Below are 26,714 nucleotides of genomic sequence, written 5' to 3'. Positions count from 1 at the left end.
TGCTTCCACGCTGTATCTCTAAACCGAAAGTCTCTTTTATAGATGTCACTTTTTAGATGGTTCTAGATGAAAGAAAGGTTAACAAGATGATCAAAGGTGCATATATTGTCCGAATGGCTGAGACATCGGCCGTCACCCCCACCTCCTCACCCCCACCTCCTGATCATTCTCATGAACTGTGTCCATGCAAAGCTGTTGGAAGAATATTGCTGCGTGCTATTTACAGCCGTCATGCAGTCAGAGAAGGAATATTCAGCAACAGTAGTTCAGTTCAGTTTGGGTTAGTTCATCGTCACATGCACCGAGGTACACTGAAAAGCTTTTGTTGCGTGCTGACCAGTCAGCAGAAAGACAATACTTGATTACAATCGAAGGTGGACACAAAATGCTGGAGTAACTCAGTGGGACACGCAGCGTGCTGTCTGACCCGCTGAGTTACTCCAGCATTTTGTATCTACCTTCGATTTAAATCAGCATCTGCAGTTTTTTTTCCCCCAACACTTGATTACAATCGATCCATTTACAGTGTATACATACTCGAGGGATTAACGTTTAGTGCAAGGTAAAGCCGCAAAGTCCGATCAAGGATAGATCTAGTTTAGTTGAGTTCGATTTAGTTTAGTTTAGTTTAGCGATACAACATGGAAACAGGCCCTTCGGCCCACCGAGTCCACGCCGACCAGCGATCCCCGCGCACTAACATTATCCTACACACACTGGGGACAATTTACAATTTTACCGAAACCAATTGACCTACAAACCTGTACATCTTTGGAGCGTGCTGGTCAGTGTAAACATCCAGACTTGCTGACTGAGGGTGTTGTGGAGAGGCTCAGCAGAAAAACCTCTTTACCAGCAGAGCAGCGCAAGTTTGCCGTGCTAGAGATGAGAGCCTGCCAAATAGTGACCTGATCTACCAATAGACAATAGACAATAGGTGCAGGAGGAGGCCATTCGGCCCTTCGAGCCAGCACCGCCATTCAATGTGATCATGGCTGATCATTCTCAATCAGTACCCCGTTCCTGCCTTCTCCCCATACCCCCTGACTCCGCTATCCTTAAGAGCTCTATCTAGCTCTCTCTTGAATGCATTCAGAGAATTGGCCTCCACTGCCTTCTGAGGCAGAGAATTCCACAGATTCACAACTCTCTGACTGAAAAAGTTTTTCCTCATCTCAGTTCTAAATGGCCTACCCCTTATTCTTAAACTGTGGCCCCTTGTTCTGGACTCCCCCAACATAGGGAACATGTTTCCTGCCTCTAACGTGTCCAACCCCTTAATAATCTTACATGTTTCAATAAGATCTCCTCTCATCCTTCTAAATTCCAGTGTATACAACTGTATACCAGTGTATACCTGCGGTCCCCTTCAGCAAAGTGATCACATCACCTCACACACCTCACCAATGGCAGAGGTTTTGAACATTCAACGGTTCCACAGCAGCACCAGCCTTGTTCAGTTTTGTGTCAGAAGTCCGAAGAAGGGAGTCTTGACCCGAAACATCACCCATTCCTTCTATCCAGAGATGCTGCCTGACCCGCTGAGTTACTCCAGCATTTTGTGTCAATCTTGTTCAGTTCAGTTTAGTTTAGAGATGCAGCGTGGAAACAGTCCCTCTGGTCCACCGGGACTGCACCGACCAGCGATCTCCGCATTCACACTATCCTACGCACACTAGGGACAATTTACAATTATGCCAAGCCAATTAACCTACAAACCTGTACGTCCTTGGAGTGTGGGAGGAAACCGAAGATCTCGGAGAAAACCCATGCAGGTCACGGGGAGAACGTACAAACTCCGTACAGACGGCGCCCGTAGTAAGCATCGAACCCGGGTCTCCGACGCTATAAGGCAGCAACTCTACCGCTGCGCCACCGTGCCGTTAATATAAGAGATTCAAGGAAATGCAAATGCTGGAAACTTGAGCAAAACCTAAAACGTTGGAGGGACTCAGGGGGTCAGGCAGCATCTGTGGAACGAATAGGCCATTCCCTCGTCCAATGGAAACTTAGAAACAGAAAAATAGGTGCAGGAGTAGGCCATTCGGCCCTTTGAGCTAGCACCGCCATTCAATATGATCATGGCTGATCATCTAAAATCAGTACCCCGTTCCTGCTTTTTCCCCATATCCCTTGATTCCTTTACCCCCAAGAGCCAAGTCTAACTCTATACTGCCTGACCTGCTGAGATCTTCCAGCACTGTGTGTTTTGTTCGGTTAATAGAAGGGCTGGGTGCGGAGAGCCTCAAGAGAGGCATTTGGAAGCACAATACGAGGGTGTTCAGTGAGATTTGGAGCAGCGTTAATTGTCATCCTGATGCGACAAAAAGTATTTCAAATCTCATTTCGCTTCATTCCTTTGAAGACTGGAGGCAATCCCCTGAAGATTAGCAGTCGGATCACACAGCGTCAAGTACCCTAGTACATCAAAGGTCCACCAATGTCCTGCAGCTAATATCCACGATGGGCCAATGAAGCTACAAACCAGGATCTGCAGAACAAACAAGGCTCTAACTATCTCCAGATCAACCTCTGTACGTCTCTCTGTACTACCCACTTTTCCCACTCGAGTACTGCAGAGCCAGCCTCAATGGCAATTAGTGAACGGGAGTTTCACTGTGATTTTAAATGCCCAGCACCTGTGATGAAAAGTGGCGTCTTTGGAATCTGCATCTGACGCTTCTGAAAAATTTTGCAAGCCGATAACACTAGAAAAATATGATACACACCAAAGGTGGCACAGCGGTAGAGTTGGTGCCTCACAGCGCTGGAGACCTGGGTTTGGTCCCGACTACGGGTACTGTAGGTTTTCTCCAGTTTCATCCCACAATCCAAAGACGTACAGGTTTGTAGGTTAATTGACTTTGGTAAAAATTGTAAATTGTCCCTGTTGTGTAGGATAGTGTACGGGATGATCGCTGGTCGGTGTGGACTCGGTGGGCAAAGGGCCTGTGAACGCTGTATCTCTAAACTAAGTTCCATCTAGTTCTATCTCTCGTCTTTTTGGGCAGTACTTTAGTTTAGTTTGGTTTAGAGATGCAGCATGGAAACAGGCCCTTCAGCCCACCGAGTCAATAGACAATAGACAATAGACAATAGGTGCAGGAGTAGGCCATTCAGCCCTTCGAGCCAGCACCGCCATTCAATGCGATCATGGCTGATCACTCTCAATCAGTACCCCGTTCCTGCCTTCTCCCCATACCCCCTCACTCCGCTATCCTTAAGAGCTCTATCCAGCTCTCTCTTGAAAGCATCCAACGAACTGACCTCCACTGCCTTCCGAGGCAGAGAATTCCACACCTTCACCACTCTCTGACTGAATTTTTTTTTCCTCATCTCCGTTCTAAATGGCCTACCCCATATTCTTAAACTGTGGCCCCTTGTTCTGGACTGTGGCCCCTTGTTATGCTGCCCATTGATCACCCATTCACACTAGTTCTACGTTATTTTCGTATCCACTGCCTACAGATTTCGATTTTTAGATTTAGAGATACAGCGCCGAAACAGGCCCTTCAGCCCACCGAGTCCGCGCCGCCCAGCGATCCCCGCACACAAACACTATCCTACACACACTAGGGTCAATTTTTACATTTACCCAGTCAATTAACCTACATACCTGTACGCCTTTGGAGTGTGGGGGGAGACCGAAGATTTCGGAGAAAACCCACGCAGGTCACGGGGAGAACGTACAAACTCCGTACAGACGGCGCCTGTAGTCAGGATCGAACCTGAGTCTCCGGCGCTGCATTCGCTGTAAGGCAGCAACTCTACCGCTGCGCCACCGTGCCGCATGACATGGGGCAATTAGCCTACAAACCTGCACATCTTTGGCATGTGGGACAAAACCAGAGCAGCCGGGGGGGAAACACACGAGGTCGCGGGGAGAAACCGCAAACTGTGCACAGACAGCATCCAAAGCCAGGATCAAGCCCGGGTCTTTGACGTTGTGAGGCAGCAGCTCTACCAGCTGTGCCACTGTCTAGCAGCAATTCCAAAGGAGTTGAAAATGGTTTGCGCTTATATTTGAAAGTCCGCTCCGTTACCTTAGGCAGTTTTCCACATATATCTCGGAAATCTAAACAGAATTATTCCAACACGTCGTTCGATAAACGAACCAGAATAAAAACAGTTGTTGGAGCTGATTGTGAAGCATCACTGTTTTTATCATTAATTCAACTGGGATTATTTTTGGATGATAATGTAGAAAAAGTAATTATTAAATCTACTTCCATGCTTCAGCTCCCAATGCAAATGAATGAAGGAATGGAATGAATAGTTTATTGTCACGTGAGACGAGTCAGTGCAAAATTCTTTGCTTGCACGCCCAAGGTATGCAAATAGTCGCCACGTAAAGGGCACTGACAAAGTCACAAAGTATCCGCGCCAGGTCCCTCTTTGATGTTCCCCCACAACCCCCACCCACCTCCCTCATGGCGACCCCCCCACGCCGGGTCCTCCATTGTCCATTGTCCATCCCCCTCCCTGGAACATAACATAAGAAACATAACTACGACAATGTATGACAATGTTAGGGGCGGCACGGTGGCGCAGCAGTCGAGTTGCTGCCTTTCAGCGCCAGAGACCCGGTTCGATCCCAACTATGGGTGCTGTCTGTACGGAGTTTGTACGGTCTCCTTGTGACCGCGTGGGTTTTCTCCGGGTGCTCCGGTCTCCTCCCACACTCCAAAGACATACGGGTCTAAGGTTAATTGGCTTTGGTAAAGATTGTAAATTGTGCCTAGCGTGCAGGATAATGCTAGTGTACGGGATGATCGCTGGGTGGCACGGACTCGGTGGGCCAAAAGACCTGTTTTCTACACCGTATCTCTAAACCAAACTAGACTATTAAAGCAGCTATTAAAATAACTTTTCTTCAACAAATCCGAACAGAGAACTCAGAGAATTGCACAAATGCCTTTGTTTCGTTGGACTTTATTTGCACAAGCTTTATTGCCTGGAACCTTGTGCTGAATGCACCAAATACACTTCATTTTGGGAGGCCAAATGCATTGTGCTGCTGTGATCATACAGCACATAGAGCTACTGGAGGGAGATGAATTTACAAGCACAACTTTGTTAGGAAAACACAATATTGTGTCAAGTAATAAACTCATCAGTGCCTTTTGCTTGGTTGACTGAGCCTCCAGCCATTGTACACTTACGGACAAATGCAAGTCAGGCAGTTCACTGCTCTCCGGCGCTCTGGAAATCTATATTAATCATCGTGCAATTAGATCAAAACCAGAGGACTCTCAAAGGTAACGTGGCGGGTAAAAGAATCAGGAGCAAAACGAATGACAAATTTCATGTCGCAGGTTATGAAATCCCTGCTTGGAAGGTGAACAGTGGATGCAACGTGAAGATAACGCGAGGTTATCCACTTCGATAGAATTACATTCCTTGGAGCGCAGGAGGATGAGGAATGATCTGAAAGAGGCGTATAAAATCATGAGGGGAATAGATCAGGTAGACGCACAGAATCTCTTGCCCGGAGTAATGGAAATTGAGAACCGGAGGACATAAGTTGAAGGTGAGGGGGGGAAAAAGATTTAATAAGAATCTGAAGAGGTGACTTTTTCATGCAAAGGGCGGTAGGTGTATGGAACGAGTTGCCAGAGGAGGTAGTTGAGGCAGGTACTATCACAACGTTTAAGAAACATTTAGACAGGTACATGGATAGGACAGGTTTAGACGGATATGGGCCAAACGCAGGTAGGTGGGACTAGTATAAATGGGACATGTCGACTGATGTGGGCAAGTTGGGCCGAAGGGCCTGTTTCCACGCTGTAAGACCATGACATTGTCACAAACCATCATCCATGCATTTCATCTTAGTGCCACCCAGTTTCTCCCATGAAGATGACAATAAATATTATAGACAATAGACAATAGGTGCAGGAGTAGGCCATTCGGCCCTTCGAGCCAGCACCGCCATTGAATGTGATCATGGCTGATCATTCTCAATCAGTACCCCGTTCCTGCCTTCTCCCCATACCCTCTGACTCCGCTATCCTTAAGAGTTCTATCTAGCTCTCTCTTGAACGCATTCAGAGAATTGGCCTCCACTGCCTTCTGGGGCAGAGAATTCCACAGACTCACAACTCTCTGACTGAAAAAGTTTTTCCTCATCTCTGTTTTAAATGGCCTACCCCTTTGTCTTAAACTGTGGCCCCTGATTCTGGACTCCCCCAACATTGGGAACATGTTTCCTTCCTCTAACGTGTCCAACCCCTTAATAATCTTATACGTTTTGATAAGATCCCCTCTCATCCTTCTAAATTCCAGTGTATACAAGCCTAAGTGGTGTAAACTATTAAGTTTACACCACTTCCTATCTAGACCACGAGCAGCCTCAAAGGACTTACCAATGGGACAACTAATAACCAAGGCTAAGCATAAATACTGACTAAAAGGTAATACTACCTAACTTAGCAGACACCATGGAACTGAGCTGGAAATCTTTCTTGCTTTGCATGGTGCAGAATGATGCATTGAACGACTAGACAATTAAGAAAGTGCCATTATATTGTTGAACACGTTTTTTTTCTCTGGAATTAATTAGTTTGATTTTTTTGTGCAAGCAAAGGTTAATCTATCTGAACTAATGACAGGAACAATAAATCATGATAGGATCAGATTAGGAAGAGATGGATTGGTGTGTTTTGTGTGCCCACATCTGCACTTCTTCCTAAGAGATTTATGTAAGAGGGCATATAAGAGATTCAGTCAAAGAGCACTGGGGAAACTTGGGTTTTAGAGCCAAGTTGGACACCACATCCCATTGAGGAGGTTTGAGAGGAGGTGTACAATAACTAACACAGTTTTAATAGGGCAAATAGAACAAAATCTGTTCTATCAGCATACGATTTGAAACCAAAGGACTCGAAGCAAAAATTATATTTGTGGAAATCTCTGCCACAGAAGGCAGTGGAGGCCAATTCACTGGATGAATTTAAAAGAGAGTTAGACAGAGCTCTGGGGCTAGTGGAATCAAGGGATATGGGGAGAAGGCAGGCACGGGTGACTGATTGTGGATGATCAGACATGATCACAATGAATGGCGGTGCTGGTTCGACGGGCTAAATGGCCTCCTCCTGCACCTATTTTCTATGTTTCTATGTTTCTATATAGCTTAGTTTATTGTCACATGTACCAAGGTACAGCGAAAAGCTTTTGTTGCGCGCTAACCAGTCGGCAGATAGACAATACATGACAGGGGAATACAGAAGTATATATAATTATGTTCAGTTTAGTTTATTGTCACATGCACCGACGTACAGTGGAAAGCTTTTTGCTGCTTGTTAACCAGTCAGCAGAGAGACAATACAGGCTCCAGGCTCAAAACCTATTTCTACTCCCTAGCGTTTGAGGCCCTCTGAGGGGGCGCTGTGAACTGTTTATGTGTGTGCTGTTATGTTTGTGTGCCATTGTATGTTCGTTTCTTAGTACCTGAACTGATGTACAGCACTTTGCTCAACGTGGGTTGTTTTTAAATGTGCTGTACAAATAAAATTAACTTGACTTGACATGATTACAATCAATCTATATGCAGTGCAAGGGAATAACGTTTAGTGCAAGGTAAAGCCAGCAAAGTCCAGTCAAGGATAGTCCAAGGGGCACAGATTGTCAGCACCTTTATCCTAGCATGGAAATGTCATTAGTTTTAAGGTGAGAGGGGCAAAGTTTAAAGGAGATGTGCGGATTAAGTTTTGTTTTTACACAGAGTGCTGGGTGTCTGGAATGCACTGCCAGAGTGGTGGGAGAGACAGAGATGATAGTGACATTAAAGAGGCATTTAGATAGGCAGGTGGATATGCAGGGCATGGAGGGATATAGACAATAGACAATAGGTGTAGGAGGAGGCCATTCGGCCCTCCGAGCCAGCACCGCCATTCAAGGTGATCATGGCTGATCATTCTCAATCAGTACCCCGTTCCTGCCTTCTCCCCATACCCTCTGACTCCTCTATCCTTAAGAGCTCTATCTAGCTCTCTCTTGAATGCATTCAGAGAATTAGCGTCCACTGCCTTCTGAGGCAGAGAATTCCACAGATTCACAACTCTCTGACTGAAAAAGTTTTTCCTCATCTCCGTTCTAAATGGCCTACCCCTTATTCTTAAACTGTGGCCCCTTGTTCTGGACTCCCCCAACATTGGGAACATGTTTCCTGCCTCTAACGTGTCCAACCCCTTAATAATCTTATACGTTTCGATAAGATCCCCTCTCATCCTTCTAAATTCCAGTGTATACAAGCCTAGTCGCTCCAGTCTTTCAACATATGACAGTCCCGCCATTCCGGGAATTAACCTAGTAAACTTACGCTGCACGCACGGATATGAATCATGTGCAGGCAGAGGAGATTAGTTCAACAGCATCATGGGCAGCATGGACATTGTGGGCCAAAACACCTGTTCCTGTGGCGTACTGTTCTATATTCACTGTTCTATCACATCGTACACAAAATAATCAGTGACAAAATGACAAACTTCACGTTTCAAGGGGAAAACTGCATGAAATGGAGGACAAATTTCATGTTCCGAGAAAGCGTGAAAATGAAGAGGAGGAGAGAAAATGAGAGACGTGGAGAGGGAGGAGAAGTTGTAGTGAAGACAGATGTCAGCGAGTTTGAAGCGATCAAAATTAGTCAACAAACACAGAGCAAAATATTCTAAAGTTGGATCAGAAATGCAAGTATTGCGATTACTACACTCAGGAGGAGATTATTAAGGGGTTGGACACGTTAGGGGCAGGAAACATGTTCCCAATGTTGGGGGAGTCCAGAACCAGGGGCCACAGTTTCAGAATAAGGGGTAGGCCATTTAGAACTGAGATGAGGAAAAACGTTTTCAGTCAGAGAGTTGTGAATCTGTGGAATTCTCTGCCTCAGAAGGCAGTGGAGGCCTCCTCCTGCACCTATTGCCTATTATTGTCTATTGAGAATGGCACATGCAAGACCACTGGCAAAATTAACAAAGGGACTTTAAGAATCTGCAAGTTCATTCTGCAGCGAACCTACGAGTTTATGAAGGACAGGATGATGTTGATTTGGTCCTAAGTTATTGGAGGGATCAATGTGGTCCATAATATTCGGGATAATCTGCAGTTTACAGAGGTTCTTGGTTCTTGGTCCTCCAAAATATTCCAAATGGAATTTAAACTGGAGGTGGCGGAGTATGGACTTAAGCAAGAAGGGCTTCTTGGAGGACTCCAATGACATACAGGTATGTAGGTTAATTGGTTGGGTAAATGTAAAAATTGTCCCTAGTGGGTGTAGGATAGTGTTAATGTACGGGGATCGCTGGGCGGCACGGACTTGGTGGGACGAAAAGGCCTGTTTCCGGCTGTATATATATGATATGATATGATATGATATGGAGAAGTGCTGCCTTAAATTTAGTTGCATCTAGTTGAATAACTATAGTAGGGTGAAGACTATTTATTCCATGCTTTAATTGTGCGAGGGAAGAATGAATTGCAGTACACATCTGTCTTGATAGCTGGTATCTCAAATTGAATCAAATGCCCTCGTCTTTTATCTGATAGGTTTGGGTTTGGTGTAGATGTGGTAATCTATGTCGAGCTGCCCATTTAACATTTTGTAAAAACAGGTCAAACGTTGGGCTTTATGTCTGTCTTGGAGAATGTTCTACCCCAATAGGTATTTGTAACAAAACCAGCTGTCTGTCTTTGGACACCTTCGATGGAAGAAATGTTTTTATTTGTGTATGGATCCCATGCTGCAGCTGCGTAGACCAAATGTGGTCTAACAAAGGTGAAGTATAACTTCTCCTTGATAGACGTTATCTTGATAGGAGGCAGGGACAACTTCCAGAACATTTAGCTTTGAGAAGACACGTAAAGTTTCAGTCTTCTGCAGAAGCTTTGCCAGTGGTAATTGGTTTAGCACAGTGCTTCTTAAACCGGTGAATGGTCCACCCAAGGGTGAATGAAATTATTTTGGGGTGAATGAAACTAGAGGGGGTGAATGACTTAATTTATTCAGATATTTATATCTTTTTTTTCTCACAAGGGAGAATAAGACAAAAATTACCAAAAAATATAAGAGAATTTAGTCCAGGGTGAATGAAATTTTGTGATAAAGACTCAAGGATGAATGACACTGAAATAGTTTAAGAAGCACTGGTTTAGCAGATGGATGGATTGTGTTCAGTTCTTGGGCACCGTGTTATAGATGTTGTTAATCTGGAAAGGGTACAGAGAAGATTTACGAGGAGGTTGCCAAGACTAGAGGGCCTGAGCTATAGGCAGAGGTCTAGCAGGCTGGGACTCTATTCCTTGGAGCGCAGGAGGATGAGGGGTGATTTTATAGAGGTGTATAAGATCATGAGAGGAAATAGAACGGGTGGATACACAAAGTCTCTTGCTCAGAGTCGGTGAATCGACGACCAGAGGACATAGTTTTAAGGTGAAGGGGAAAAGATTTAATAGGAATCTGAGGGGTAACGTTTTCACACAAAGCACAGTGGGTGTATGGAACGAGCTGCCATAGGAGGTAGTTGAGGCAGGGACTATCCCAAAATTTAAGAAGCAGTTAGACAGGTACATGAATAGGACAGGTTTGGAGGGATCTGGACCAAATGCTGGCAGGTGGGACTAGTATAGCTGGAACATGATGATCGGTATGGGCAAGTTGGGTCAAAGGGCCTGTTTCCACACTGTATCACTTGATGACTCTATGAGATATCAGAAGGAAGCTGAACTTGGGTATCAAGTTGATGATCAGGGAGAAGGCGGTCAAAAGTAGTTGGAAGTAATCAGCACTAGAAATAATTCTGACCTGTACAAGATGAATTCAATTCATTTATTCATGAAATTGTAAAATAGGTCTCTCTGTCTCTCTCAATCCATACTGCCAAATCGACTGTTAATTTAGTTAGCTGCTATATATTATGAAAATAAATTATGTACAATTTTCATGCATTAGAAACTGCAAACGTAAATCAAAAGACAGTGACACCTATAAATAAATTGTCCATTATTTGCAAAGTACTAAGATTACGTACCTTGGCTTTATTTATTGAGCAATGGAGGGCACTGTTTTCTTGGTCGTACAGCAAACTGAAATCTAATGTACCCAGGGAGGCTGGAAAAGTAAAGGAGATGGCTTTTAGTTTAGTTTAGTTTAGAGATACAGCGTGGAAACAGGCCACTTCGGCCCACCGAGTCCGCGCCGACCAGCGCACTAGCTCTATCCTAGACACCAGGGTCACTTTACACAAGGCAATTAACCTACAAACCGTCATGTCTTTGGGATGTCGGAGGAAACCGGAGCGCCCGGGGCAAAACCCACACGGTCACAGGGAGAACGCACAAACTCCGTGCGGGCAGCACCCGTAGACAGGATTGAACCTGGGTCTCTGGCGCTGTAAGGCAGTAACTCTACCGCTGCGCCGCCGTGCTGCCCGAAGGCTTTACCATCAACAAAACTGACCAAATAAAAACGAGGCCATTCGGCCCTTCGAGCCAATACCACAATTCAATGTGATCATAGCTGATCATTCTCAATCAGTACCCCGTTCCTGCCCTCTCCCCATACCCCCTGACTCCGCTATCCTTAAGAGCTCTAAATAGCTCTCTCTTGAATGCATTCAGAGAATTGGCATCCACTACCTTCTGAGGCAGTGAATTCCACAGATTTACAACTCTCTGACTGAAAAAGTTTTTCCTCATCTCCGTTCTAAATGGCCTACCCCTTATTCTTAAACTGTGGCCCCTTGTTCTGGACTCCCCCATCATTGGGAACTTGTTTCCTGCCTCTAACATGTCCAACCCCTTAATAATCTTATATGTTTCGATAAGATCCCCTCTCATCCTTCTAAATTCAAGCGTATACCTTGGAGCCTAGCCGCTCCAGCTTTATATGTGCTGAAGGTGGACACAAAGTGCTGGAGTAACTCAGCGGGACAGGCAGCATCTCTGGTGAGAAGGAATGGGTGACGTTTCAGGTCGAGACCCTTCTTCATGCAGAGATGCTGCCTGTTCCGCTGAAATACTCCAGCATTTTGCGTTAATCTACGATCTATACCAGCATCTGCAGTTCCTTCCTACACAGTTTATATGTACCATGCAGTTGTAAACTGTGTCACTTCTATTGCAAGGACATGCTTTGCATAAAGTGCACCAATGAAATAGTTCATTTAACATTGAAATTAGGCATCAATATTTACATTGTCTGGCACAATAAGATAAAGATAATACTGAAAGGTAATAAGGGGCGGAGTTAGATATCGCACCAGTGAGAAGCAGCTTTGGTTCATCCAGAATGAAAAGAAAAAGCAGGGAGAAGACTGAATCATTCCTGGATTTACAATTATCAAAGGAATAGGTCGAGTGAAATTGGATTTTGTCTGGCAGCTATCAAACGTGCCAAATCATGGAACAAAATTGTAACATTCCTCAACTTGATCTGAAATGACAAAGCCACAATATAAATGAATGCCAAAAAGAATTGAGAATTGAGATTTTTTTTTAAAGATCAACACTGAATTTCACCAATGAATTTCAACGAGATCACACTGAAGATCTCATGACTATTTTGGTGAAAAGTCCCATTATTTGGCTTGGAGCTGAACTCTGCTGCTCCCCACCAATTTTCCTTGTTTAGTTTAGGTTAGAGATACAGCGCAGAATCAGGCCCTTCGGCCCACCGAGTCCGTGCCAACCAGCAATCCCCACACACTATCACCATCCGACACACCAGGGACAATTTACAATTATACCGGGCCAATTAACCTACAAACCTATACATCTTTGGAGTGTGAGAGGAAACCAGAGATCCCGGAGAAAACCCACGCGGGTCACGGGGAGAACGTACAAACTCCGTACAGACGGCGCCCGTAGTCAGGATCAAACCAGGGTCTCTGGTGCTGCAAGGCTGCGCCACCGTGCCGTATTGAGAGCTTTGATTTGTTTAAGAAAATAACTGCAGATGCTGGTACAAATTGAAGGTACTTATTCACAAAATGCTGGAGTAACTCAGCGGGTCAGGCAGCATCTCAGGAGAGAAGGAATGGGTGATGTTTCGGGTTGAGACCCTTCTTCAGACTGATGTTTTGTGGAGGTGGGAGCCAACCCCAGATCTCCCTAATCTAACCGGAACAATGAAATGCAGCTGGTAGGTTTAATTCGATGCCGTGGAGACCAGGTTAATAGTTTGTACGTTGAATTTTAGATCGTGTCCAGTGAATACAGGAACTTGGTAAATTAAGTGAGATTAATTTACACAGCTGGAGGAGCTGCTGCCTCACAGCATCAGATCATCAGTTCCAATCTAACCTCAGGTGCAGTGTTTGTGTGGAGTCTTTATGTTCTCCCTGGGACCATGGGTTACCTTTGGGTGCTCCAGTTTCTCCCCCACATCCCAAAGACATGGATGTTTGTAGGTTAATTGGCTCCTGTACAGTAAATTGCCCCTAGTGTATGTGGAGTAGATGTGTAAGTGGGGGAACTAGTGTGTATGGGTGATCAATGTTTGGTGTGGAATCTAGGATTGCCAACTGTCCTGTGTTAGCCGGGACATCCCGTATATTGGGCTAAATTGGTTTGTCCCTTATGGGACTGCCCTTGTCCAATATTAGGCCCGGGGGGCACTGCAGGCCCGGAAGCCCAGACATCGCCTAACGGAGGTCGCATAGCAACCCGCCTCGCAGCCTAGGCAGCTGCCATTGGTGGAGCGGGAGCACATGGCCACTGGCTGGGTGAGGTCACGTGGGGCGCAGGGCGGTGACATCACCTTTTGTCCCTTATTTGGGAGTGAGAAAGTTGGCAACCCTGGTGGGTTACCTCAAACCCTAGCTTTGATGGGCCGGATGGCCTAATCCTGCCCCTCGAACTTAGGGATCTCCAATAGCAGATGTGTGCTGCTGTTTTTCTCCCCTCCCAATCCTGAAAGAGTTAACACCCACGGGATCGGAGTCTGTAGATTTTGGAGCCAATGGGCTTTGCTTGATAAATATAATACTCAGTGTGACACAAGCCATAAAAAGCAGGATGATCAAACTCCATTGACTTGCTTGATCGGTATTTAATTTGACTCAGTTTCCCGGGGGCAAGGAGAACATTTGTCATCCAACAAAACCGCAAATACTACACAAGGTGTGTGTGTGTGTGTGTGTGTGTGTGTGTGTGTGTGTGTGCATGGATAAAATAGATCTTAATTATGAGAACACTGCGGGTAAAATAAACAATCGACACGCTTGTAAACTGGCCCCAAGGGCAACGCATTAATTGCAAACACCTTTGGATCTTATATCCGATTTAGTCAACGTCTTTAGGAAATGAGGGGGGGGAGGGGGGGGGAGAAGGCAACGGGTCACAAAATAACAGACACATTTGAATAATGTTGGAATTCCAGGCCCTGACAATGCGCACTTTCAGATTTCCCCTTCAATGCACGCAAAATCCGCTCCGACACCCTGCCACGAACATGCACACGCACAGCAAAACAAAAATGCCCTGCTGCAAAATCATAATGCCAATACCCATAGCTTATTATTGTGACCTGAAGCAAGCTGACAGTTTGAACCCTGGAGCAAAATAAGATTGCAATGTATTTTTTAATGACTCCCCCCCTCCCAATCTTGGTTAATTGAATCACATTGTGATGTTTCTTTTATATTTCTAATTATTTTTGGCAAGTTGTGTGTTGGAAGAATTTGCAGCAGCTGAATGATAAGAATAAAAGGTCTTTAAGAAAGTTGGTTGAACGGCCTGATTCTGTGCTGTTTGATTCTAAATGCATTTTCCTCATCAGTGTATCCAGAAACATGAATGCAAGTCATGCCGGCTTAGATGGAATATATCTGAGCTGTAGCAGTTAATGTTTGCATTATTCTCAATATTGCAGAGATAATACTGCGAATAAATAGCAGTTTTATTCTTTACACAGGTGAGGGGGTCTTAATTATATACACCTAATACGATTCAATTTATTTTTAGTTTAGTTTGGAGATACAGAGCGCAAAACAGGCCCTTCGGCCCACCGAGTCCACGCCGACCAGCGATCCCTGCACATTAACACTGTCCTACACACACTAGGGACAATGTACACTTATACCAAGCCAATACAAACCTCTATGTCTTTGGAGTGCGGGAGGAAACCGAAGCAGTCACGGGGAGAACGTACAAACTCCGTGCAGACAGTATTGTCCCGTATTAGCCCCTGGGGGCGCTGTGGGCCCGGACACTGTAGGCCCGGACACTGTAGGCCCGGACACTGTGGGCCCGGACACTGTAGGAAAAAACTGCAGATGCTGGTTTAAATGGAAGGTAGACACAAAATGCTGGAGTAACTCAGCGGGACAGGCAGCATCTCGGCAGAGAAGGAATGGGTGACATTTCGGGTCGAGACCCTTCTTCAGACTGATGGGTGACGTTTCGGGTTGAGGCGCTTCTTCTGACTGAGGAAGGGTCTCCACCCGAAACGTCACCCAGCCCTTCTCTCCCAAGATGCTGCCTGACCCGCTGAGTTACTCTAGCATTTTGTGTCTACCTCCGGACAATGTAGGCCCGGAGGCCACCTGAAGGAGGTTGCATAGCAACCCGCCTCCTGGCCTGTGCGGCCGCTGTTGGTGGAGCGGGAGCATGTGGCCGCTGGCTGGGTGAGGTCACGTGGGGCAGTGGTGTCACCTTGTCCCTTATTTGGTAGTGAGATAGTTGGCAACCCTACCTCAGGCTCCTATTAAATCTCCCCCCCCCTCCCCACCTTAAACCCATGTCCACTGGTTCTCGATTCAACTATGAGTGCAGAAGATTCTGTCTCCGACATCTAACTGTTTATCCTTTGATCCTTATTCCAGAGCCTTGTTCTTTATCACCGACTGGACTCGAGTTGGCAAAATCTAAAACACTTCTGCAATATTACAATGCGTTCCTCATGATGATTGACCTAAATTTCCAAGTCTTTGTCAGATCGCCCTGTCAAATCAGCCTTGTGACCTCATTGAACCTTCAGTACCCTCTCCGCAATGATCTGTAATGGTCTGGGTGATTGGCAAATTGGAAACACGTCCAACAATTTCTGGCCCTGAACGGATCAGTGTGACCTTTGACAACTTGGGGAGGCTCAAATATTGTTTTATTTTGCAAGTTGTTTTTTAAATGAAGCTTTCCAGAGGGCAGCCGAGTGGAAGAGTTTGCAGAACTGCCGCCTCACAGCGCCAGCAGCCCAGATCCAATCCTGACCTCTGGTGATGTCTGCACAGAGTTTTTGTATTCTCCCGACTATGTAGGGAGAATATAACTGCAGATGCTGGCACAAATCGAAGGTATCACAAAATGCTGGAGTAACACAGCGGCTCAGGCAGCATCTCTGGAGAGAAGGAATGGGTGACGTTTCGGGTCGAGACCCTTCTTCAGTCTGAAGGAGGGTCTCGACCCGAAACGTCACCCATTCCTTTTATCCAGAGATGCTGCCTGACCCGCTGAGTTACTCCAGCATTTTGTGATACCTTCTCCCTACTATTGATTAGTACGGGTGTCATGGGTTATGGGGAGAAGGCAGGAGAATGGGGTTAGGAGGGAGATATAGTCCAGTCATGATTGAATGGCGGAGTAGACTTGGTGGGCCGAATGGCCTCATTATACTCCTATTCCTTATGAATTGTGCGGGTTTCTTTCCGCATTCAAAAGGGCAGAGGATCGGCAAGCTAATAAATGAGGTGCTTAATGGTCAGACTTTTACTTTATACTTTAGAGATAGTGTGGAAACAGGCCCTTCAGCCCGAGTCTGCTCCGACCAGCGATCCCCCCCTACTCTGATACTCTGACAGAAGCCAATTAACCTGCATACCGTGAGAGGAAACCAGAGCACCCGGAGAAAACCCACACAGTCGCAGGGAGAGCGTACAAACTCCGAACAGACAGCAGCCGAGATCAGGATCGAATGCGGCTCTCCGGTGCTGCAAGGCTGTACGTCTACTGCACCGACTAGTGATCCCCGCACATGTAACACTGTCCTACACACACTAGGGGCAATTTTACATTTGTACCGAGCCAATTAACCTACAAACCTGCACGTCTTTGGAGTGTGGGAGGAAACCGAAGATCTCGGAGAAAACCACGGGGAGAACGTACAAACTCCGTACGGACAGCACCCGTAGTCAGGATGGAACCCGGGTCACTGGCGCTGTAAGCGCTGTAAGGCAGCAACTCTACCGTTGCAGCATCGTGCCGCCCCATTTGAAAACACCATTAATGGGTTGTACAATATGGTTATTACAATAACATATAACATAGAACATATAACAACTACAGCATGGAAACAGGCCTGTCCGGCCCTACCAGTCCACGCCGACCATTCTCCCTGACCTAGTCTCATCTACCTGCACTCAGACCATAACCCTCTAATCCCCTCCTATCCATATACCTATCCAATTTACTCTTAAATAATAAAATCGAGCCAGCCTCCACCACTTCCACCGGAAGCCCATTCCATACAGCCACCACCCTCTGAGTAAAGAAGTTCCCCCTCATGTTACCCCTAAACCTTTGTCCCTCAATTCTGAAGATATGTCCCCTTGTTGGAATCTTTCTCACTCTCAAAGGGAAAAGCCTACACACGTCAACTCTGTCCGTCCCTCTCAAAATTTAAAAAACTTCTATCAAGTCCCCCCTCAACCTTCTACGCTCCAAAGAATAAAGACCCAACCTGTTCAACCTCTCTCTGTAGCCTAAGTGCTGAAATGAGGAAAAACTAAGTGCTGAGATGAGGAAAAACTATTTCAGTCAGAGAGTTGTGAATCTGTGGAATTCTCTGCCTCAGAAGGCAGTGGAGGCCAATTCTCTGAATGCATTCACGAGAGAGCTAGATAGAGCTCTTAAGGATAGCGCAGTCAGGGGGTATGGGGAGAAGGCAGGAACGGGGTACTGATTGAGAATGATCAGCCATGATCACATTGAATGGCGGTGCTGGCTCAAAGGGCCGAATGGCCTCCTCCTGCACCTATTGTCTATTGTCTAAATGTTCCAAGACATGCTAATTACTCTCACCCTTTTCGCTCACGAGTCCAGACATACGAGTTCCCCCCCCATATCTGATCTCCAAAGCCAGTTTAAAGGCAAATTGTTGCCTGATACAACGATAGAAAAAGTCTCAATTCCAAATTTCAGCACCGGTTCATCAGTTACTTTTCAGTTGCAGGATCCTTTTTCCTTCCCTTCCAATATTTTCCAAACAGTACAATTGTTATTGATATTCCATGTACCTGCTCGATTAACATGGAGATAAGGAGTGGTTCAGCAATTCAGCTGCAAATCAATCAATTTCTCTATCAGATCACCAGTCAGTGACTAAATATCAAACTGGCCTTCACTTTTTTTAGGTATTTTTGTTTCCCTCCAACAAACATTTTCAGCAGCCGGCATTAACTTTAGCTTAATTTAGCTTTGTGGATAAGAATCAGACCCTGGGAAATAGCACCAAGTATTAACAAGCAGCCGAGAAGCAAAATATTCCCCTGGTATTCTCACACAGTTGAAGCCATGGGCTGAATTTTAATGCACTGACCTTTGAAAGTGTGGATTACGGAGGGGTTTAGGAGCATGCAGAAACATTGGTGTTCTCAGTGTGCTTGACAGTTGATTCTAGCCCAGCGACTGCATTAACACATTACGTACAGATTTCCTGAACAATCAGATCGACTTGGAAGGATCATTTTTTAACTCCACATTTTTAGAGGACGCGGCAAATGTGACATTTGATACATTCAGCTCAATTGGTCTGCACAATGGAGTACAAACAGTGCCCGGAGAGTGCAGATTTGTAGGAAGGAATTGCAGATGCTGGTTTACACCGAAGATAGACACCAAACGTTAGAGTAACAGCCAGATCAGGCAGCATCTCTGGATAGGTAGCACCTAAATGAATAAGCAGCACCTAAATGAATAGGTGACGTTTCGATTTGAAGCTTGCTGACATCTCCCTCCCGTTTCTGGACCTCACCATCTCCATCACAGGAGACAGACTAGTGACGGACATTTACTGCAAGCCCACCGACTCGCACAGCTATCTGGACTACACTTCTTCCCACCCGGTCCCCTGCAAAAAGTCTATCCCCTACTCCCAATTCCTCCGTCTACGCCGCATCTGCGCCCGGGATGAGGTGTTTCAGACTAGGGCTTCCGAGATGTCCTCGTTCTTCAGAAAACGGGGCTTCCCCTCCTCCATTATAGATGAGGCTCTCACTAGGGTCTCTTCTACATCCCGCAGCTCTGCTCTTGCTCCCCCCACTCGCAACAAGGAAAAGATCCCCCTCGTTCTCACCTTCCACCCCACCAGCCAGCGGATCCAACATATCATCCACCAACATTTCCGTCACCTACAACGGGACCCCACCACTGGCCATATCTTCCCATCCCCTCCCCTCTCTGCGTTCCGCAGAGACCGTTCCCTCCGTAACTCCCTGGTCCACTCGTCCCTTCCTACCCAAACCACCCCAACCCCGGGCACTTTCCCTTGCAACCGCACGAGATGCAACACCTGTCCCTTTACCTCCCCCCTCAACTCCATCAAAGGACCCAAACAGTCTTTCCAGGTGAGACAGAGGTTCACCTGCACCTCCTCCAACCTCATCTATTGCATCCGCTGCTCTAGATGTCAACTTATTTATATCGGCGAAACCAAGCGCAGGCTCGGCGATCGCTTCGCTGAACACCTGCGCTCGGTCCGCATTAACGCAACTGATCTCCCGGTGGCCCAGCACTTTAACTCCCCCTCCCATTCCCAGTCTGACCTCTGTCATGGGCCTCCTCCAGTGCCATAGTGAGGCCCGCTGGAAATTGGAGGAGCAGCACCTCATATTTCGCCTGGGCAGTTTGCAGCCCAGTGGTATGAACGTCGACTTCTCCAACTTCAGATAGCTCCTCTGTCCCTCCCTTCCCCTCCTCCTTCCCAGATCTCCCTCTATCTTCCTGTCTCCACCTATATCCTTCCTTTGTCCCGCCCCCCCGACATAAGTCTGAAGAAGGGTCTCGACCCGAAACGTCACCCATTCCTTCTCTCCCGAGATGCTGCCTGACCTGCTGAGTTACTCCAGCATTTTGTGAATACATCGACACATTCACCCATAATGTGGGCATTATTTCAACTCCTTCAAATTTTCCCTGGATGTCAATTCCACCTCCTCATCCACAACACCATCTCTAGTCAGGTTTTGCCAGACCACTCCCCATTACCCATTTCTACTGGCCATCTCCCTTCCGCTCTCAGTCCAGATGAAAGGCCCCGACTTGAAATGGCAGCTATCCATTTCCCTCCTCCGATACTGACCGACCTGCTGAATTTTAGTTTAAGTTTAGTTTAGAGATACAGCATGGAAACAGGCCCTTCGCCCCCCCCCCAGGTCCACGTCGACCAGCGATACCCGGACATTCACACAACCCTGCACATACTAGGGACAGTTTTACATTTACACCGAGCCAATTAACCTGCAAACCTGTGCGTGTCTGGAGTGTGGGAGGAAGCAGAAGATCTCGGAGAAAGCTCACGCGGTCACGGGGAGAACGTAGAAACTCCATCCAGACAGCACCTGTAGTCAGGAGCGATCTAGGGTACCTGGCGTTGTAAAGCAACAACTCTACCGCTGCGCCGCCGTGCCTTCCTGACTACTTGGACTTCTTCCATCAGTTTGATTTTGCTCCAGATTCCAGCATCAGCAGTTTCTTTCATCTCCTCCTACAATCAACTTCAAGTAGACCCTTCCTCCCTGTCCACGTTCTCCTCTGTTTACAGCTATCATTGACACTTAACACCAATGCATCATGGATATGATGAGTCCTGCACAAATCAGGGCAGCGAGGATGCTGAGGGTATTTACATGCAAAGAGCAAGTTGAAGAAAGAACCTACCGAATAGTGAAGGGCTTAGATAGAGTGGATGTGGACAGAATGTTTACACTTGTGGGAGAGTCTAGGACTAGAGGTCACAGCCTTATAATTAAAGGACGTTCATTCAGCAAATAGATGAGGAGCAATTTCTTTTGTCAGAGGGTGGTGAATCTTTGCCACAGAAGGCTGTGGAGGCAAAATCAGTGGATATATTTAACACAGAGATAGACAGAATCATAATTGGCACGGGTGTGAGAGGTTATGGGGAGAAGGCAGGAGAATGGGGTTAGGAGGGAGAGGTAGATCAGCCATGATTGAATGGCGGAGTAGACTTGATGGGCCGAATGGCCTAATTCTACTCCTATCACTTATGATCTTATGAAAGACTACGCAGATGCTAGGATCATTGAAAATCACCAGAGATCACGGATTTGTATAATGGCACAGGTTTCAAGAGTGTACAGCTATACAGTCTTCTCAGACTGCAGAACACAACTACCAGAGTGCGTATAGGAAAGAACTGCAGATGCTGGTTTAAATCAAAGATAGACACAAAATGCTGGAGGAACTCAGCGGGACCGGCATCATTGCTGGAGAGAAGGAATGGGCAACGTTTGTGGTCGAGATCCTTCTTCAGACTGATTCTGAAGAAGGGTCACGACCCGAAATGTCACCCATTCCTTCTCTCCAGAGATGCTGCCTGTCCCGCTGAGCTACTGCAGCATTTTGTGTCTAACAACTACCGGAGTAATACTTTGGGACAATTGTAGTCTGTCCACATGGATTATTGGGAACAAAAAGGCAGGGATTTCTTTGTGATGTTAGTTGAGAGCTTATTGAAATGGATTGAGATAAAGCATATGGGGTCATACACCACCACAGAATGCAGGACTGAGGAAGTCAGGTCCATGTTTATCACATATGGCCGACGTGAGCAGGCCATGTCAGATAATGGTGTACTGTTTAGATCTTTTCAGTCTGAATAATTCACGAAATCAAATGATGTGAAGCATTCAGCGAGACCTGGGTGTCCTTGTACACCAGTCAATGAAAGTTGGCGTGCAGGTACAGCAGGCAGTGAAGAAAGCTAATGGCATGTTGGCCTTCATAACAAGAGGATTTCAGTATAGGAGTAAAGAGGTTCTTCTGCAGTTGCATAGGGCCCTGGTAAGACCACATCTGGAGTATTGTGTACAGTTTTGGTCTCCTAATTTGAGGAAGGACATCCTTGTCATTGAGGCAGTGCAGCGTAGGTTCACGAGATTGATCCCTGGGATGGCGGGACTGACATATGAGGAAAGATTGAAAAGACTAGGCTTGTATTCACTGGAGTTTAGAAGGATGAGAGGGGATCTTATAGAAACATATAAAATTATAAAAGGACTGGACAAGCTAAATGCAGGAAAAATGTTCCCAATGTTGGGGGAGTCCAGAACCAGGGGCCACAGTCTTAGAATAAAGGGGAGGCCATTTAAAACTGAGGTGAGAAAAAACGTTTTCACCCAGAGAGTTGTGAATTTGTGGCATTCTCTGCCACAGAGGACAGTGGAAGCCAAATCACTGGATGGATTTAAGAGAGAGTTAGAGTTCTAGGGGCTAGTGGAATCAAGGGATATGGGGAGAAGGCAGGCACGGGTATTGATTGGGGACGATCAGCCATGATCACAATGAATGGCGGTGCTGGCTCGAAGGGCTGAATGGCCTCCTCCTGCACCTATTTTCTATGTGTCTATGTTTCTATCCTCTCAATGTTCCTTATTCCCCAGCCTCAATCGGGGAAGCTGAGAGATCAGTAAATAGAGTAAAAGATATACTGGGAATTAATCCTTCATTTACTTTGTGCGCATGTAGCCAGTCTAAGCAGAACCTTTAATTAAACATTGAACTCAGTTTGAGATCTCATATGCGTCAGTCTGTACATTCTGCAAACCACTTCAGTTTAGTTTAGAGATACAGTACGGAAACAGGCCCATCAGCCCACCGACTAGCGATCCCCGCACATTAACGCTAACCGACACACACTGGGGACAATTTACACTTATGTCAAGCCAGTTTACTTACAAAACTGTAGGTCTTTGGAGTGTGGGAGAAAATCGAAGATCTCTGAGAAAATCCACAGTCACGGGGAGAACTTGCAAACTCCAAAAGGCAGCAACACTACCGCTGCGCCACCGTGCACATCTTTGGATATGAAGAACCCATGTGCAGTATTTATCAAACTGAAGAAGGGTCTAGATCCGAAAGGTCATCTATTCCTTTTCTCCAGAGATGCTGCCTGACCAGCTGAGTTACTCCAGCTTTTTGTGTTTATCTAACTAACTTTTTTTTTAACAAGTCTGCTCAAAAGGTTTACCAACCTCCCAACAAAGTGTCTTTGAACAAAGCCATGGAAAATCTCCAGCGAAGTCACACTGAAATTGGTAATCTTCTTTCCCCCCCCCCCCACAACCACCCCCCCCACAACCACCCCCCCCCCCCCCCCCCCCAACCACCCCCCACCCCCCCCACTCCAAAGACGTGCAGGTATGTAGGTTAAGTGGCTTGGTATAAGTGTAAATTGCCCCTAGTGTTTGGAGGGTAGTTTTAGTGCACAGGGATCGCTGGTTGGCCCGGACTCGGTGGGCCGAAGGGCCTGTTTCCGCACTGTATTTCTTGAATAAATAAATAAATGATAAATTAAAAGTAAATCTGCACCTTCGGGCTTCGAATCAGGCTTGAAGGTTTTATATTCCTTGCCTCATTCAGAGAGAGATTTCTACAATCCAACTCCAGGTGTGAAGCTTTGCCCTGTTGCCACTTCCACGCACTTTGGTTCATCTGTGGCCTCAGCATTTCTTTACTTCATCATGATTTTTTTCCCCGCAATGCTTTGCTTCTAATCTTTGATCTTCTACACTGGCTTTTCCCCATGGAAAAAAAATCCTCATGTTAGCTTTGCCTCTGTCCAGACCATTCAAACAGCGATGTGCATGGCTGCATTTTCATCTGTGTACAACATAACTTTGTCACTGGGAAAATGAATGGCTATAATTTGGACTGTATCCACTTAAACCCTGGATTTTGGAAGAGAGAAAGTTTTGATTAGGAAGCCACAGCTCCCTCAACTAAAGAATCACCACCTACAATAGTTCACTTGGGCAGCTTACACCCCAGTGGTAAGAACATTAACTTCTCTAACTTCTCGTAACCCTTGCTTTCCCTCTCTCTCCATCCCTCCCCCTTCTCCGACCAATCTGACTCTCTCCGACTACATTTTATCTCCGCTCTGTTGTTAACTTCTCCCAGCTAACAACGATCTATTCTACCTATTTACCTTGGTCTGCATCCCCTTTGTCCCGTTTTCACACCTGACACTTCCTTATCTATGTATCTCCATCTACCCTGACTTCAGTCTGAAGGGTTTCGACCCGAAACGTCATCCATTCCTTCTATCCAGAGATGCTGCCTGTCCCACTGAGTTACTCCTACATTTTGCGTCTACCTATTAGCAAATATATGTTGAAAAACATCCTGAACCTGGAGCCATAGAGTCATACAGCACAGAAATAGGCCCACCAGCCCAACTTGCCCATGCCAACCAAGATGCCCCATCTACACGTCCAACATGCCTACGGTTGGGCCACTAAACCTTTCCTGTCCATTTAGCTGTCAAATGTTGTTATTGTACCAGGAGTACTTAACTCTGAGGTACGCAAGGAAATATTAGGACCGGCAACTAAAAGTTAGGTGAAAGATCAATATTTTAAGAATTACAAAGGAGGAAAAAGATGGAAAGGTTAAGAAAGGGAATGACAGAACTTAGAATCTAGTCAGGTGAAGGTACAATTTCCAGTGGTGAATGATTAAACCAGGAAAGTCAAAAGGCTAGAAATAGAAAAGGACAAAGATCCACAAAAAAATATATTGGGCTTAAAGAAATTATAGAGATAAAAAGGAGTGAATACTTTGTTGGAAGCACAAATACCCAGCAGTCATTGCACATTTCAGACTAGCAATCTAAAACTAATTCCACGGTATTGTTCTGTCCCAGTATTTTGATGGCTTTCTCTGACAGAAATAAAACTGTTTAGACATTTACTTGCTCTACTATTTCAAAAAGAGACAAGCAGGCAGCACAGTGGCAAGGCTGGTAGAGCTGCTGCCTCACAACGCCAGAGACACGGGTTCGATCCTGACCTCGGGCGCTGTCCGCGTGGAGTTGGCTCGCTCTCCCCGTGACCGCGTGGGTTTCCACCGCGTGCTCCGGTTTCCTCCCGCATCCCAAAGACGTGCGGGTCAGTAGGTCTGTATAATTGTCCCCGTGCGAGTGGGAAGTGGACGCGAAAGTGGGATAACATAGAACTAGTGTGAATGGGTGGTCGATGGTTGGTGTGGACTCAGTGGGCCGAAGGGCCTGTTCGCATGCTGTATCTCTAAACTAAAAATCCTGTGCATTAGAATTCTCTCCAACATAAAGAGGTGCTTTAGCCAATTTCTTATCAAACTCAGCACCTTTTCTGATGCCTACCACAGCAAAAAGTCGAACAGCTGATAGTGCAGAATGTCATAATGTCAGTTCTAGTCCAGAAGCAGCTAATTTGTTGTGACATTATAGATATTGTAACAATTACCATATTAATCATGGAATATTTTTTACCTATGCAAAGCAGTTCCCTCGGTTTTTCTGTGCCAGTTATATTAAGGTGAACACTCTGTGCCTTTGTCCCCGTTTAAGTCAAACACTAGTCCAGCCACAGGAAGAGTAATAAGAAAAGATGATTCAGTCTAGATTGTGTTAGCACTTTGTGAGAGTAATTCAGTTAATTCCTGTGCCAACCCTCCCCCGTGTCGACCTCTGCTTCATATATTTTTCAAACCTTTATTTAATAACTTGAGCATTAACTTTTCCCATGGTTATAGAAATTCCAAACTCCAGTGAATTTCTGCACAAAGAAATTGCTGCTTGCTTATCTCCTCTCTCAGTGATAATTTTGCATTGATAAGTGCCTGCCGTGACTCACCTCGCCCGATCCATTCTCATCAAAAGCCTTCACAATTTTAGAAACCAATTAAATTCCCTTTTAGGTTTCTCTGCTCTAATGAATATCTCATGTCTCTACTCATCACAATACATTTCAGTTCCAAGTATCAATGCGGTGAAATGATGCCGTTTGCCCTCTTTTGGGAATCGGCACAGGGTTTGAGGGAGGTCGGCGGCGAGAAGGCACGGTGGCGCAGCGGTAGAGTTTCTGCCTTACAGCGGCCAGAGACCTGGGTTCGATCCTGACTACAGATGCTGTCTGTACGGGGTTTGTCTGTTTCCCCAGTGGACTCTCTCCGGGTGCTCCGATTTCCTCCCACACTCCAAAGACATAGTTTGTAAGTTAATTGGCTTTGGTAAAAATTGTAAATTGTCCCTAGTGTGTAGGATTTGTGCTAGCACACGGAGCAATGGCTGGTCGGTGTGGACTCGGTGGGCAAAAGGCCTGTTTCCGCACTGTGTCTCTAAAGTCTGCAAGAAATTGCAGCGAATTGTGGACACAGCCCAGTCCATCACACCGACCAACCTCCCTTCCATCATGTCACCCAGAGAGAGCTAGATAGAGCTCTTAAGGATAGCGGAGTCAGGGGGTATGGGGAGAAGGCAGGAACGGGGAACTGATTGAGAATGATCAGCCATGATCACATTGAATGGCGGTGCTGGCTCGAAGGGCCGAATGGCCTCCTCCTGCACCTATTGTCTATTGTCTATTATTATTATTATTATTATTATTATTATTATTGTTGTTGTTGTTGTTATTATTATTATTAGTACTGCTGTTAAATTTTTAGATAATTTAATTATTATTATAATCTTATTTATCTTGCTTCCCTGGACTTTTATTAAAACC

The 26,714-nt window shown here is 45.9% G+C and overlaps 1 protein-coding gene across 1 annotated transcript in view; it reads right to left on the bottom strand.

The window, feature by feature from the left end:
• Positions 1-26,714, bottom strand: part of LOC144606538 (double C2-like domain-containing protein beta) — a 231,945-nt gene that overhangs the window by 174,249 nt on the left and 30,982 nt on the right. The window contains exon 2 of the mRNA XM_078422791.1: positions 11,025-11,104. Coding sequence (XP_078278917.1) covers positions 11,025-11,104 — 80 coding nt within the window. The remainder of the gene's footprint in view (positions 1-11,024; positions 11,105-26,714) is intronic.

This window comes from Rhinoraja longicauda, chromosome 26, assembly GCF_053455715.1.
Source record: "Rhinoraja longicauda isolate Sanriku21f chromosome 26, sRhiLon1.1, whole genome shotgun sequence".
NCBI classification, from domain to species: domain Eukaryota; kingdom Metazoa; phylum Chordata; class Chondrichthyes; order Rajiformes; family Arhynchobatidae; genus Rhinoraja; species Rhinoraja longicauda.
This window is presented reverse-complemented; position numbering and strand designations above follow the sequence as displayed.